Genomic DNA, 15156 nt, shown 5'->3' with positions numbered 1-15156 from the left:
GCAGAATTTTTTTACCTGTACGTCGACTCGGCGAAAGTGAGCACAAAGCATTGTATATTTACGTTTCCGGGCCCCTTTCGGCTTAGTCTGGTGGTAGACATCACGGACCTTTTCCCAGAAGCTCTTGGCGGCTTGTTGATTCCCGACGATGGGATCGTACGAGACGGTGAGCCAGGCGTTGTACACCGCCTTTGTTTCTTCGTTGCTGTACGGATGCCGGCCCAGATCCTCCGGTTCATCCTCCTGTTCCTCCTCCTCCTCGGCCGCCTCAGACGCAGCCCTGGAGCTTCCACCGCCTCGGCCTCCTCCCTGGGTAGGTGCAACGGGGATATCCTCCCGAATCTGGGACAATCCCTGCGAAGGCCGCGAGGCAGAGGGTCGAGCGTATGCATCCACATCGAAAGTGGGTGGTTGGTACCCACCCGGCGTCGCCGACCCCTGGGTGCCCGGCATCGACGAATTGGAACCACCAAGTGTGTTGTACATGGTCTCCCAATCGCCGAACGCGTTGAGATCCCACCCACCGGAGCCGCCACCGCCGTAGTTGCCGTCGCCGGACATTTTGTGAAGAGATTGAATATGAAAATTGGAGAGGAAATGAAGTTGATTTACGAAGAATAGATGTGTAGTTGTGTGTGAAATGAGGATGAAGTAGTATGAGTATTTATAGAATAAGAAAATAAAAATAAAAATTAAAAAAAAAATGAAAAATGTTAAAAAAACGGTAATATTACCGTTAAATTTTTTTTTTTTAAATCGATTTTTTTTTAAAAAATGAATATTGCGTCAGCAAGTGACGACGCCCACTCGCGGACCGGCGAGTGGGCGTCACGCACGACGCGGGGAGAAGCCACGTCGCCGAAGCGCGTGGCGGCGCGGACCGTGCCGCGGGTCGTGCCGTCGGCACCCGGCACGGTTTGGGAACGGTTTGGCATCGGAACGGAGGCTGCAACGCGTGCCGCCGCGATTTCGTTCCGGCGGAACGGCCCGCGGAACGCCAATGCGGATGCCCTAATAGTACTATGCAGACAAAGGCATATGTCAGCCTCTCTATAGTTGCTAACTGCCCCCTTCTCTTCATGCATCGCCCTTCCATCCCCTTTATAAACCATAACCCCTCTCTCAATCTATATTCTATAACACACACTCTCTCTCTCAAACTCATTATCGATCATGGTGGTTTTATCTCAGCCGATCGTTGATGGCAATCTTACCCACATCAAAACATGCAAGGCGGCGGCTGCCAACCCCTTCGCCATCCCCGTCGTCGACCTGTCTCACTCCGGCGCCAAAACCCTCATCGTTGAAGCCTGCAAAGAGCTGGGCTTCTTCAAAGTGATCAACCACAGAATCTCCATGGATTTCGTAACCCAATTGGAATCCGAAGCCATGAAATTCTTCAAATTACCGCCGCCGGAGAAGGCCAAATCCGGCCCCCCAAACCCCTTCGGTTACGGCAGCAAGGTCATCGGCCCCAACGGCGACGTCGGCTGGGTCGAGTACCTCCTCTTCTCCACCAACCCCGACCTCGCCTTCCGCAACCCTAGCTCCGCCGCCACCGGAATCTCGGAGACGCTATGGTAATCAATTTTATTATTTGCCGATAATGTTTTTGTTGTTTTATTCAAATGGTATAAATTAAGAAAAATAAGTATTTTATTTTATTTTTATTTTATCATTATTTTTAATTTTGTGCATTATTTATATTTTAATATAATCCAACTTTTTCTCAATTTTCTCATTAAAGACAAAATGAAGTTTTGTGTTGATGCTTGAACAACGTCATTTCTATAAAATACTTTCTTAGTTCCAGAAAATTTGTCATATATTACCATTTTCATTTACCCATAAAATTTATCACATTTTATTTTTTTATCATTTTTAATATAGAATTTTTTTTAAGATATTAAATTTCACATTCCACTAATTCATTCTTAATAAATTTTATTAGTACAGTACTATATGAAAATAGGATTCTGAATTCCACTTATTTTTTTCGATTCATTTTATGTGGAGTACTTTTTATAGAACTTAATCAAAATGCGATAAATTTTACATTTCAATGAGTCGTTTTTTTTTTAAATTAAATAAAATAATGTCATTTTGAGCATAAATTAATTAATAAACTCAAAAAAATTGCAGGAAAATGGCGAATGAGTATGTATCCTCGGTTCGAGAAATGGCGTGCGAGGTTCTCGAAATGATCGCGGACGAACTAGAGATCCCAACAAGGGAAGCCCTGAGCCGCCTAATCCGCAATCAGAAGAGCGACTCGTGCTTCCGGATCAACCACTACCCGGCCCGTCCGAACCTGCAGGCTCTGACAGGCCGGAGCCTGATCGGGTTCGGCGAGCACACCGACCCGCAGATAATCTCCGTGCTGCGGTCCAACGACGCCTCGGGCCTCCAAATCAGCGGCGGGGGCGGGACCAGGTGGGTGGCGGTCCCGCCCGACCGCGCCGCGTTCTTCTTCATCGTGGGCGACTCGCTGCAGGTGATGACGAACGGGAGGCTGCGGAGCGTGAAGCACAGGGTGGTGGCGGAGAGCGTGAGGGCGCGCGTGTCGATGATATACTTCGGTGGGGCCCCGCTGACGGAGAAGATAACGGCGTTAGAAGGGGTGATGGAGGAAGGGGAGGAGAGTTTGTATAGGGAGTTCACGTGGTGTGAATACAAGGAGTCAACCTATAAGAGTAGGTTGGGTGATGATAGGTTGAGCCTTTTTCAGAAGTCTGCCCAATAGATTCGCTCTTTCAGTTGAATTTTTCTATTTCTAATTCTATTTCTATTTCTATTTCTATTTTTAGTTTTTTTCTAAGTAGTAGTGCAATAGTTGCTTTGGTGGAGTAGTGGAATATATATAAATATATAATGTGTGTGTGTGTGTGTTTTTGTATGTATATGTGTGTGGTCAAAACCTTGGAATCCCAACTATGGTTGACTTGAGGAAATAGGAGAAAAGGAATTTAGGATAGTTTTTTTTTTGGATTTGGTAATATTTCTATTTCTTCAACTTGCTTCTCGTTTTGTGTTTATAATACTCCCTCAGTCCTATCTTACTTTGGCAAGTGTTCAGGAAGAACGATAATGAATGACTAAGGTTGATAGAAACTAAATTAAGTAAGAGAATAAAACAGATACGACTTGAGCTGAGACGGAGGGAGTAACAACTATATTTACTATCTGTTCATGTTATCATTTTTCAATTTTTAGACGTTATTAGATAATTGAGTCCTTTCTATATTTGGTATAAAATAATTACTTTATTCTCTCATCATCTTCTTTATTCACCATCCATTTAACACACTATTTTCAAACTCCGTGTAAAAAAGAAATGCCGCAATTAAGAAGGAACAAAGGAAGTACTTTATTAAATGTAAATTGTCCGTCTCATTCGAAATAATACTTCCGGTACACTATTTGAAAAACCATTTTGATCATCATGAGTTTTAAAATATTGCTTAACTTTGTGAAGAAAAGTAATGAAAAAAGTAAGTGGAATGTGTGATTCATTTTCCGTTTCTTAAAATTAAAAACTCTCTATTTCTGAAAGTTCTTTCTCTCTAATGAGATGAAACATTTTTTTGTCTTTTTTCTCTCTCTTACTTTATCAATTTTGAATGAAAACTTGTCTCATTTCAATAGTTCATGTTTTTACTAAACGAATGAGTTTGTTTTTATACTGGATTGTGATTGTAAAAAATTAGTGGAATGTAGTGTCTGCATATGAAAAGTGAAAAAAAGGAAATGGTTCTTTAAATGGTTGATGAATGGAATATTTTTTTAACACATGATATTATGTAGTACTCCTTCCTATATATTAGTACAAGTCTTATATTGCCATTAGAAGCCTTTTTAGTCTTTACATGTCATTACCACATTTAAGTTTCAACTTACATTTCTTCACATTTTTACTAGATTTTTGTGATTAAAAGTAGGACTCCTAATGCAGACGAAGGGTTATTATCTAGTGTTTGAAGTGAAAGGGGATCAAAATCAAGATATGTATTTCAAGTGGGACATTTTCAAAAACAAAATAGTACTATATCACTTTGAATTCAATATATGGAGTTTTGTTTTGTTTTTCTAAATTTATGTGAACCTTTTGAAATGTCTTGTTCAAATGATATACCAGTATTTTAGAAAAAGAACAATACTCTTTTTATTTTATCCTTAAACTTAATATTTTTCCCGTTCTAATTAAGTTGAGACATTTCTTTTGGAAACGTGTGTTAAATGGATTAAAGGAAGATAAAATAAAATAATAGAGAGAATAAAGTAAAAGATATAAGAGAGTAAAATAGAAGGAAGAATAAAGTAAAAGTGATTAAATATTTAATTTTTTATTGAAATAAAGTAAAAGTAATTAAATTTTTTTTTACCAACAAAGAAATGACTCAATTTAGTTGTGACATCCTAGAAATGAATATAATTCAACCTAACTAAAATGAAAGAATACTAAATAAGATTGTATAAATTTCTAAGATTAGTTAGAAATATATTATTTTGATTGAGACTAAACAAAGGATATGCGAAACAGAAGTATACCATTTTGAATGAGACATATGCGAATGTCTACTATCGCAGTAGATGTCATTTTTAGTTGAAAAAAAATGTTATTTTTAGTTGAAAGAGTTAGAGCAATTTATGGACCTAAATGCATTAAATGTGGCCAGTCTCTCCCCAGTTATCACGCATAATTATTGATAATTAAAAACAACTAATTGTTCTTTCTTTGTTGCCAATAATTTAAAACAATTTATAGAGACCTCGTTGTCATTGGACATGAGTTGAATAAAAGTACTATTCAGTAGCTTCGAACTGTATTAATCTCAAACATTTCTGATCCCTTCTAAAACGACAGATAGAATATTGTACTATTGCTTGAGATGAAAACTCGAGGATTTTGTTTGTGTCCATTATTTAAACTCCAAATTGACATTTCTCACATTCTCCGTCGTTAAACTATCAATTCAGCTAAGTGCAAATCAAGAACTAAACTAAATTATGCTAATAATTAAAATGACATATGTGTATCAATCCTAACCAAATTTTATTCCGATAAATTATTTTTCATTGTAATTTAATAAAATTGACATATATGCACCGTCCACACTATAGTTTTGTTCTTTATGAAATCCTATAACTGTCAATTTTGATAGATATAAATAGTAGTAGTACTAGTGAGGATTTCACATGATCTGAGTTTTGGCAGATTTTGAATTAATTAATAAAAATATGTGACATCGCAATCTCAACCATGTTTTAGATTACAAAAGGGTGGATCCCTCGGTTTTTTTTTGTGGAATCTAATTTATGAAAGTCTATGTCAAGATATTGATTCACTTTTATGGACAAGGACATCCAACTTGAGAGTATTGTATTGAGATTTATTCAAATTAATTGACCCTAATTTTACAAAATTACCCTTGAGATAATAATGGAAGATGATGTTCCATATCAAGATTTTGATTTTGATACTCCATTTTGTATTTATGGCATATATTTTGATATAAAATTGATATATATAATCCCTTCGTCTATAAAAAATTGATAAACTTGTAAACGACTAATGTGCAATTGATATAGTAAGAGAGAGATGAAAAAAAGTGAGAGAGAAAAAGGTAGTGGAATGAGTGTTAGTGGATTGTGGGGTCTATATTATAAATGGTGTTTGTTAAAAAACTCCCCGTATTTAGACTTTGTTTGATTTCAGGAACGATAAAATATGGTAAAACTAGTCTATTTTTGGAGATGAAAAAAAGACTTATTTCTGGACAAATCAATAGTGAAAAAGTGAGACTAAATTTTTGATGAATTGAAATGGAAAAAAATAGATTATTATAATAGACGGAAAGTGTGTTTCTTCAACAACTGTTAGTTAAAAAAGAAAAAAGAAAAAATGTAGTTATTCTCCTTTAAAATTAGAAGAAGTCGGTTAGAAATAAAATTTTAAATTAGTTTTATAAATTTATCCCAATGAATTTCTATTTGTCTGACACATATATTTGAAGTACGTTTCTTGTTCCCTTTTTGTTCCTGTTACAAGTATTTGCATAATTGTACAATAATTATGTCGATCAGCATATTAAATTATGAAAATATTATAGTAATACTTTTTACGAGTAATAAAAATATATAATGTCCATGCATCTACCGGGAGGTATATATGCTGCTTACTTATCTATACTAATATAAAGGTTGAGTTTTGAGGGCAATTTGGTAAATGAGAGAAGAATACCAAAAGCTACCAAATCTTCTATAAATACCAATTCTATTAATCACACGTTACAACCCTTCCATTCTTAAATAAAAAATACTCACACTACATTAATCAGCTCAACAAATGCTTATAATGCCCACCATCCATGTACGTTTCTTATTGATGAATAAGAGGATAAGAAGGGCATAGCATTTGTATAGACTTTTCATTAAATACCAATAGGTATGGGAATTTATTTTTTTAAATTGCATTCGACGCCATACTACTTTGCATTAGAATGTACAATAATGATGAGTTGATGACAATTTATTTTCCTAATTTCATTAATTGTATTGTAAGGTTCGTCAAATTACATGCATCTCTAAAATTGTCATGGAATACATCAAAATGTAATTTAATTAATTATTATAAATTAAATTGTGCTCACTAAAAGTCAATAGAGACGAATTTGAAAGGAGAAGAATACCAAAAGCTACCAAATCTTCTATAAATACCAATTCTATTAATCAAAAGTGTCATGAACATGGTGGAAAAAGGAGTGTTGCCGGCGATGATTCTCATGTGTCAACCGTACAACATGGCTATCGACAACTGAGTACACTACACATCGTCCTAAATGTCTAGCGTCTGTTGATGATAGTTCTACTGAAGTGGTAAAGGGATACAGATGAAATAGTCTGAGATCGTGCGAGATGGTGAGAGTCGAAGAGCGGACCGGAGGTGCTGGTAAATAGAGGCGCAGAGCAAAAATCAACGAAAAAGCTTCAAAGGAGGAGTGTGAAAGAAAATAGAGAGCGCTCAACTCTTCTCAGGATTAGGGTTTACAGATGTAATAGAAATAGGAGATATATAAATTACATCTTTCTAAATTGTAAAAATATACTGTCAGTTGTATAAAAAATATACAAAACTACGCTATTTCATTGCATCCATATTATGCGTATGGTATAGATTTTCTAGGGCTCATTTATTACCCAAAATTTGTGCAAAGTAGATTATGAGATTGGTAAGTTACTTGAAGAACAATGGGGAAATTGTTGCCATTTCAATTGTTTCATAAAGATGTAAAACTGCTGATTTGAAGATTGAGTGATCGTTAGTGTCAGTTGCTTTTCCTTCGTATTTTAGCCGAAAGCATGGCCAGCAATAGGCGTCCAATCGTTTGTTCTAACAATTACTTAATTTAAAATAATAATTTTACATATAAATTTAGAATCTTATACGACAATTTCATATGTAGTATAAATGTAATCCTCCATAATTGAACAATTACGTTGATTAAAATATTGATTTTATAACAAGAAGATGCAATGTGAGGTAAAAGCAATATTAAATGTTTGTCGGTTAGAAATATGGGCCTCCAATATGTTACTAGAAGTTTGAATGCATTACACAATTTAATAGTTTTAATGCTTACGGTTATGCAAATAATTAAGGGGTTTAAATGTAAGAATGTAATGAGCCATGTATGTCGTTTTTCTTACTAGAAGAATGCAAAAAGCTACTCATCTTCTATAAATTTAGCTTGTGTTGGTTTGGTTTTGAGTTGGGGGAGATTGGAGAGCCTACAGTTGCGACATGCGATTCAAGTAGGAGCTTGAAGGAGAAAGCTAGAAGGCATGGTGATGAACTGATATGGAGGTGAAAGAAATGAAGATCTGACGTATGGTGATCGGGTCGGGGAATGTCAGGGTAGAAGGCGTAAATTGCCACCATGGATGGAGGCGTAAATTAAGATTTAAATTTCTAAAATGAAAAGATTTTTAAATCAAATAACATAAATTTTATTGAAATATCAAATGTTAAATATTAGAAGTGATAGTAAATTTATTTAAAAGATTTCTTCAGTTACATAACTTGTGTAATTATTTATTTTGGAAATTATGAAAGAGAACGGTTGGAATTGAGATGGTCGAGCTGCCGTTTAAATGTAAAAAAATATGTGTGAATTAATTGTACATTTCATATGCTACTATCTTTTAAATAAATTTACTATCACTTCTAATATTTAACGTTTGATATTTCAATAGCCATTTATGTTATTTGATTTAAAAACCTTTTCATTCTAATGCTTGGATGAAAACAAGCAAGATTTTTTTTGTTTACCGTTCACATAGCCCTATTGTAAAACACTTTCTTAATACGAGCATATAAACAGATTTACAGACAAGATTCAGGTAAAAAAACCTCCACTATCAGTAAGGATTATCAAGTAGGCCGACCCAATGTAAGATATCAAATACAGATCTAAAACCCTCAAAATAGAATAAGTGATCAACAAAGTACAATTGAACTGGAACGGAGGGAGAATTTTATTGATATTTGGCTCATTTGTTGGTCATGATGAGTATATTTTGAATAAGTGATCAACAAAAAATTGAACTGGGGTGGAGGGAGAATTTTATTGATATTTGGCTCATTTGTTGGTCATGATGAGTATATTTTAAAGTTAAGGGTTTATGATTTGGGTTTCAAGGTTTGGGTTTTTAGTGTATAGGGTCACTATATTGCAATGAAATGAAGCTCGACTAGGAAGTGTCTCACCAGTGCAATCTTAAATTATTGCAACGTAAACTTGCTCTTGCAGTTATAACGCAACGATTAATTCATATTTTTACAGAATTAAAATGCTTTTTAATTTTAAGTCTGATATTTAAATGTCAAGACAGTTTATTAAAATGTCAACACAAATATGTGTTGAAATTTTAATGTGATCGTATTGACATTTTTAAGAAAAGTTAGCATTTAAACGCACTCTTGTGGCCATGTGAGGTTAATGTGATTGAAAAAGTATAAACCCGAAATAAATATGAAGAAATTAAAATGACCCGTGCATCGCACGGGCGTGATACTAGTCATGATAAATTTTGACTTTGAGCCCCACAAAAGCCATACAAATTGCAATTATAGTAATTCGAAAATATAATTTTCTAAACATGTCTAAATAATTGGCGCATCATAAATAAATATGTAACGCAATTATTGGTTAAAGTATCATTAATAATCATCAGATACGTCGTATCTAATTGCAGGTTTCAATGACCAAATTATTGACAATTGGATTAATCTCATTGGATAAGCCATACATTCCTTATGTAGACCATTAGCCATGCTTATTTAAGTATAGTAGTGATAAATTAATAAAATTGTATATACAAAATTGGACATTTTAGGCATTGAAGTCTTGATAATATATACGATTTCCCCATTTTTAAAGAAGAAAGTATAATATTCAACATATAAAATGAATTGTGTTGGTACTACCAAATGAATCTTCCATCCACTATAAGAAACATCTTATGAAAACTTCATGTAAAAACCAAGTTTACTGAAGCGGTAGAAATCTAGTGGTTTTTTCCATATGAATATATTTATAACAACTATTATTTGTATTCGAGAACTCATGCCTCATTGCCTCATCGACTAATGACTAGATTCACAGTAACAAACTTACATTTGGAGAAATTGGAGCTTAATATTACATTTTGTCTCTTTGACACGGCTGTGACAGATTTTTCACCCATTCTTTAATAGACAAACACACGCATATGCATATGATTATAACAATTACTAGTATTTATAATGTGATATACTATTAGTTAAAAGCATTGCGATGACCAGAGTCGTTTACGATACTCTCCCAACGCCCACAACGGGAATATATTCCTGTATTGCGCGTAATGCAACATGCAGTTCTTCATGTACACCCCTGTTATGTCCTGTCAATTTTTCCATTTTTTCAGCAATTTATTCAAATAGAACCATTTATAAGGCAAATTAAGATATAGTAGGCGTTTATGTTTTAAATACCTCTTGAGGGAAATCTCCATCATCCATTTGTGCATTGATCAACAGCTTTGCTGCTTTGTGTAGAGGTTTCGGATCTCTCTCTGCTTGTCCGGCATACATAAGACCGAGCATAGCCCACGACGTTTGAACCAAATTCGTGCGGTTGCCCTCCAATGGAATGTATTTCTGTTACAACATCATATTTGTAGTTACATAGTTTTGATGTTATAATGAGATTTTATTTATTCAATGTTACCAATATTCATACCATGCTTGGGCAAGACTCAAGGCTTTCTCCCCATCCACCTTCCTCATTCTGTGTTGTCAAGTAGAAGTTCACAGCTTTTCGCACTCCTTCGCTGTTCTCATACGTCCTCCCGGCAGCAGCAAATCCTCCCAAGACGAAGCACGTTCCGTACAAGAAGCAGATTCCCCAGTTTCCATACCTGCAATATCATATATGATCGTTGAAGTCTTGTTAAAAAAATTGAAGTGAAAGGATTGATTAAATTAGCTTCTTACCATGAGCCATCAGGCCATTGCCTTCCTTCCAGGAACTTCAATGCATGTGCAACAGAGGCCTCGATCTCCTTGGCGCGATGTCCCGGATACAAACGCTCGAACGAGATCAGCGCTTGGATTATACAAGCAGTGTTCTCCACATGCCTAAACCAACAGAACAACAAATGTTGGTAAAGATATAATAACTGACCCAGCAGTATATTTAGTCGAAACAGAATATTTAAAATAAATTAATGATATATTCGAGAACCGGGCAACTTACTCTGACTCAACCACGATGTCTGCAAAGAGCTCCGAAGGGTTCAAAACCTGCAGATACGGCTGCGGAACTGGCGGCTCCCATATCGCAAATCCGCCGCTTAAAGGACTCTGCACACAAAAACAAACACATTCACTTCAAAAATATCACATAAACACAGATAAATTTAAAATAGGGATTAATTTTGTTACCTGCAGATAAAGTAGCACATTTACACCATCATACACACGCTCAGCATCAGCCTTCTCTCCTGCGATCTCAGCCGGCATTTGCGACAACATAAGCAAACACTTGAGCGCTTCAGCGGTACAGTCGGAAACAACCCATCCCTGATCTTGATCTGAGAAAGTCCATGATCCTTTGGTGAAGTGACGATACATGGCCGCGAAATCCCCCTTGGGATTCTCCTTCACCTGAGACTCCTTTATGTAGAAATGCGCCTTCTTCAGAGAGTCCCCGTATTCCTCAACCATCCCGGTTGAGATAATCGCTTGAGTCGCGAGAACGCTGTCCCAAAGCTGGCTCCCGAAGCTCTGCATCTTCATCCCATCCTCCGCTAGCCACATGTAATCAGGCACTCTTGCTAAGTGGTGCTTGAATTCATCGCAGTCTGGATCGTGGGCAAACCAACACATCATCTGCAGACTCTGCATCATCCAACCAACACAAGATCATATCATCCCACATCAGAGAATGAAGAAAGTTGGAAGCAATATATAAATGTCGTCCAATCCTAATTAGTTTGTAGTCTTTTAAGAGCGGCCTAAAAACAAATTTGTAATGTAAATTGTACGTACTTTTTCGACGCATCCAGATGTGATGTATCGGCTCTCCTCAGCACCGTAGCGCATGTATTTGATGGCCTTGTCCATTGCCTTCTTCCTGATCTTGTTCAACGGCCAGCGCCTCATCAACGGTTCGGTGCAGTAGTTGAGAGAGTCCCAGAGAAGATCTTGGATCCTAGAGTGAGGATAGTAAAGATCTTCCTCGCAGCAGTGGTGGCGCGCCTTGTTCCAGTCGATCTGATCGTAAGGCTTTATATGAATTTCGTTACGGATGGCTAAAACAGTGTCGGTTAAGGGTCCGTGAAACTGTCTAGCGTATAGATACGACATTGGCATGTAGGTTGTGCGACAATAACACCACATCTTTGCTGCATTATATTTGTTGCAACCATGTTAGTATAAAAGGAAAAGAAAGAGATGGATGTGTGTTAGTGTTATGTTATAGTTATACCGGGATGATAAGGGAAGACGGAAGGGAAGAGCCAGAACTCCGGGGGAAGGGGGTTGCAACCGTCCCATTCGTATACTCCAAGAACCTGAAATGTACATTTTCATGCTAAAACTCTACATTATAATATGTGGAAAGAGTGAAAAAAAGAGAAATTACCGAAAGATACGTCTTTCCCCACGAGGGAATTCCTGTACCGCCTTCATGATCAAGGATCCATTTCCTTCCCCTAGCCATGGCACCGTCGCCATCATCCGGTCCCTGGCCTAGTATCCTCAGCGCCACGTAGCTCAAAGCTGATCCGATCATAGTACTGTGCCCTTCTATGTAAAATCCCCAACCCCCATCCTCATTCTGCAACGCACAATACAATACCATTATCCACATATGTAACGTTAATATAATAATTATTTAAATCACGAAGTCTGGTCTAATTATGATTAGTCACCTGATGGTTGTAGATGTAACGGATCAACTCCTTTATGTGCGCCGGCGTCATCACTTTGGTCAGCGTCCCGCTTATGTACAACGATATCAGCTATCACACAAAACGATCGCAAAAAAGAATTAGTTATAGTTTTACTATAGTAAAAAAAATATTACTAAGACTCATCAAAAGTTACCAAAGGAGGAGTGAAGAAAAGCGGGCCCGCATTCTCGGTCGGCCAGTGGCCGTCGCTAGCTTGGACCGCCCGGTTCGCCCGCAACGCTTTCTTGACCGCTGTTGTTGCAGCTTCGTAACTAATCTCTTCATTCTCTCCGGTCCTCACCGGAGGAATCCCGAGTAGATCGATTCCACTCTCCCTCTTCAGCTGCAATCTTAGAAACAAATCTCCGCATGAATGGAAGCCTTTCTTTCTGTTCTCGCTCCACTCTTCACGAGCCTTCTGGAAATCGACGAGCTGCGCCTCTCGCTCCTCTGGCGTCCCGGCGTTCTCGTCGTACTCCCATACTTGCCGCCCGACGTAGTTGTTTGTGCTGTACAAATACGGCCCGCCGCCTTCTGCAATCTTCAGCCTCCACATTTTTTGTGTTTCACCTGAAATATTTTTCCGACAAAATGCAATTTTTGTTTAGCTTGGATTAGTACTAGGCTTGGAGTGGTGCTATTTATAGAAGGATTGGGCAATTAATTAATGGGGTAGTAATAAATTTAACGAAAGTTGGTTGTATTTAAAAGGGATAACTGTCTTAAAAGTCACCAACTTTGCCCAAATTCCGGTTTTCCCACGACCTTTAAAATTGGCGTATAAAGTCACTAACTTTGTATTTAGTCGCCGATTTCCCATGATGATTTTTCCGGCGAACGAGTGAGCTGACGTGTTGTTTTTAATTGACGTGGCGGATTGTGACGACTGACATGGTCAACAATTATTGACTGTGCAATAAAATATAAAAATAAATTTAAAAAATAAAATTAAAAAATAAAATAGCCTGTGAAGAAAGCTAGCACATTTAGCCCGAGGAACAGAGCCACGGCGGATATGAAGAGGGGGATCAAGGCGTTGAGAAGGAGGTACACAGCTGATGAGGAACGATCGATGGACTTCACTTCGAGGTGGTATAGAGCAGCGCTTACACCATTGAAGGTGACGGTGAGGGAGAGCGCGAACGACATTGCAGAGGGGAAATTCTTGATGCAGAGAACAAAGCAGACTGTGTTGAACCAGCAGATGCTGCAACCAGCTAATAAGCAAAGTATAAATACCTACAGTTGAAATTTAGGCTTCAATTCAATCAAAATGATTAAAATTGGGGAGAAACGCACACACAAACACACATTGGCATTTCAATTCAGTGATAAAAAATTTCATTTACAAAGGAGCAAATAATTCTTCATGGATTCAAATATTTCCAGATCAATCCACAACCTAATCAAATTACTATCGAATTTGCAATGTTATGAGATACTAGATTGCATTATTGCATTTTACTGTAACCGAACATATAGAATTGGAGCTGAATAAGCAAAACCTAATCAAATTGGGGGAAAAGAGAAAGCAACTAACCACCGAATACGACAACATAATCACTTTAGCAACGACGAGCCATTGCACGCCGTAGCCGACGAGCCACATCGCCGCGGCAGCGAACAATACCGCCCAAAGCGGCATCCACATGACGGCAAGACCTGCCGACCCGCCCAAGGCCTTGCCGAGGTCGGAGGCGGTGGCGAGATAGTTGAGCTGGACCTGCGAAACCCCCAAAACCGACTTGAGCTCGAAAGAGTAGGCCGAAAAGTCGAGGTTAGTCCCCGTGAAGGCCTGTATCCAAATAGTGGCCGCGAGCACCATCCATTTCCACGATTGGGCCACCATTGTTGAGATGAGAAGAGAATGGAAGAGTAGCGTTTGGTGTTGAGCAAAGCGATTGTGAGGGATGAAACGACGTCGTTTTAGGTGTTAGAAATGACGTCGTTTTACGATTTTCCGATGCCATCCACGTCAATATTCAGGCAAGCCACATAGGACACTTAGTTGCCGGAAAACACAGGGTCGGGTCAATTTGGGAGATACCAGCGACCCGGCAAAGTTGATGACTTTATACGCCAATTTTAAAGGTCGTGGGAAAAACCAGAACTTGGGCAAATTTGGTGACTTTTAAGGCAGTTATCCCTATTTAAAACTTGATCGCTAATATCATGAATTTATAATTTCATGAGTTCAATTTTTTTTTCTTAAATTGAATTTTGCGTGGCACGTCGTATTATGTGGTCGAGAAACTGATCAATATAAAAACCATTAGTTGTTGCTTTTATTGGATGTAACTAGTGTCATTTTGTGAGTTACTTGAGTTAAAATTATCTTCTAGCTAGTTGTCGTTGAAATTCTATATCATTGAAAATTCATTATGCTGTTCATGATTTTTGCAATTATGTTTTAAATTTAAGAAAATTATCAAATTTCAATTAAAGTTTATGATTTTAAAGATTAATAATCCTAATTAATTAATGTTGAAATGTTTAATTTCCATTCAACTTGAATTATCTCATGATTTGTACCCTCCTTTAAATAGGATATGGACTATACAAAATAAGGTAAAGATTTACCCTAATTCTAATTGCCGATTACACGGTAATTACCAATCACAATATCAATTCCATATTTCCTTGATTTGTTTCCTTGTGATT

General features: G+C 37.4%; 3 protein-coding genes across 3 annotated transcripts; 1 reads left to right on the top strand and 2 right to left on the bottom strand.

Annotated features, from left to right (window-relative positions):
• The first annotated feature begins 1152 nt into the window (after positions 1–1152).
• LOC121791440 (gibberellin 2-beta-dioxygenase-like) lies at positions 1153–3041 on the top strand. The gene is made up of 2 exons (XM_042189395.1): positions 1153–1580; positions 2143–3041. The coding sequence occupies exons 1-2, from the start codon at positions 1174–1176 to the stop codon at positions 2741–2743; spliced, it is 1008 nt and encodes a 335-aa protein (XP_042045329.1). The 5' UTR covers positions 1153–1173; the 3' UTR covers positions 2744–3041.
• A 6617-nt stretch (positions 3042–9658) lies between these two features.
• Positions 9659–13121, bottom strand: LOC121791439 (dammarenediol II synthase-like). The gene is made up of 11 exons (XM_042189394.1): positions 12650–13121; positions 12475–12564; positions 12186–12380; positions 12030–12114; positions 11591–11946; positions 10985–11440; positions 10797–10903; positions 10535–10678; positions 10281–10458; positions 10034–10198; positions 9659–9942 (listed from the first exon to the last, which is right to left on the bottom strand). Exons 1-11 carry the CDS (start codon positions 13049–13051, stop codon positions 9823–9825), a joined length of 2298 nt encoding a protein of 765 aa, XP_042045328.1. The 5' UTR covers positions 13052–13121; the 3' UTR covers positions 9659–9822.
• Positions 13122–13443: 322 nt separating this feature from the next.
• On the bottom strand, positions 13444–14344 carry LOC121791441 (protein NUCLEAR FUSION DEFECTIVE 4-like). The gene is made up of 2 exons (XM_042189396.1): positions 14036–14344; positions 13444–13734 (listed from the first exon to the last, which is right to left on the bottom strand). Exons 1-2 carry the CDS (start codon positions 14342–14344, stop codon positions 13444–13446), a joined length of 600 nt encoding a protein of 199 aa, XP_042045330.1.
• Between the last annotated feature and the right edge of the window lie 812 nt (positions 14345–15156).

This window comes from Salvia splendens, unplaced genomic scaffold (assembly GCF_004379255.2).
Source record: "Salvia splendens isolate huo1 unplaced genomic scaffold, SspV2 ctg810, whole genome shotgun sequence".
NCBI lineage: Eukaryota > Viridiplantae > Streptophyta > Magnoliopsida > Lamiales > Lamiaceae > Salvia > Salvia splendens.
The sequence above is the reverse complement of the archived record's forward strand: the minus strand, read 5'-3'. Positions and strand labels throughout refer to the sequence as shown.

Excerpts from the sequence above, each read along its gene's own strand:
- LOC121791440 (XM_042189395.1), top strand. The coding sequence starts at position 1,174 with ATGGTGGTTTTATCTCAGCCGATCGTTGATGGCAATCTTACCCACATC. Across the intron at positions 1,581-2,142 it reads GGAATCTCGGAGACGCTATG|GAAAATGGCGAATGAGTATG; the intron begins GTAATCAATTTT and ends AAAAAATTGCAG.
- LOC121791439 (XM_042189394.1), bottom strand. The coding sequence starts at position 13,051 with ATGTGGAGGCTGAAGATTGCAGAAGGCGGCGGGCCGTATTTGTACAGC. Across the intron at positions 12,381-12,474 it reads GTTACATCTACAACCATCAG|AATGAGGATGGGGGTTGGGG; the intron begins GTGACTAATCAT and ends TGTGCGTTGCAG. Across the intron at positions 12,115-12,185 it reads GGGGAAAGACGTATCTTTCG|GTTCTTGGAGTATACGAATG; the intron begins GTAATTTCTCTT and ends TGTACATTTCAG.
- LOC121791441 (XM_042189396.1), bottom strand. The coding sequence starts at position 14,344 with ATGGTGGCCCAATCGTGGAAATGGATGGTGCTCGCGGCCACTATTTGG. Across the intron at positions 13,735-14,035 it reads TTATGTTGTCGTATTCGGTG|GTATTTATACTTTGCTTATT; the intron begins GTTAGTTGCTTT and ends TTTCAACTGTAG.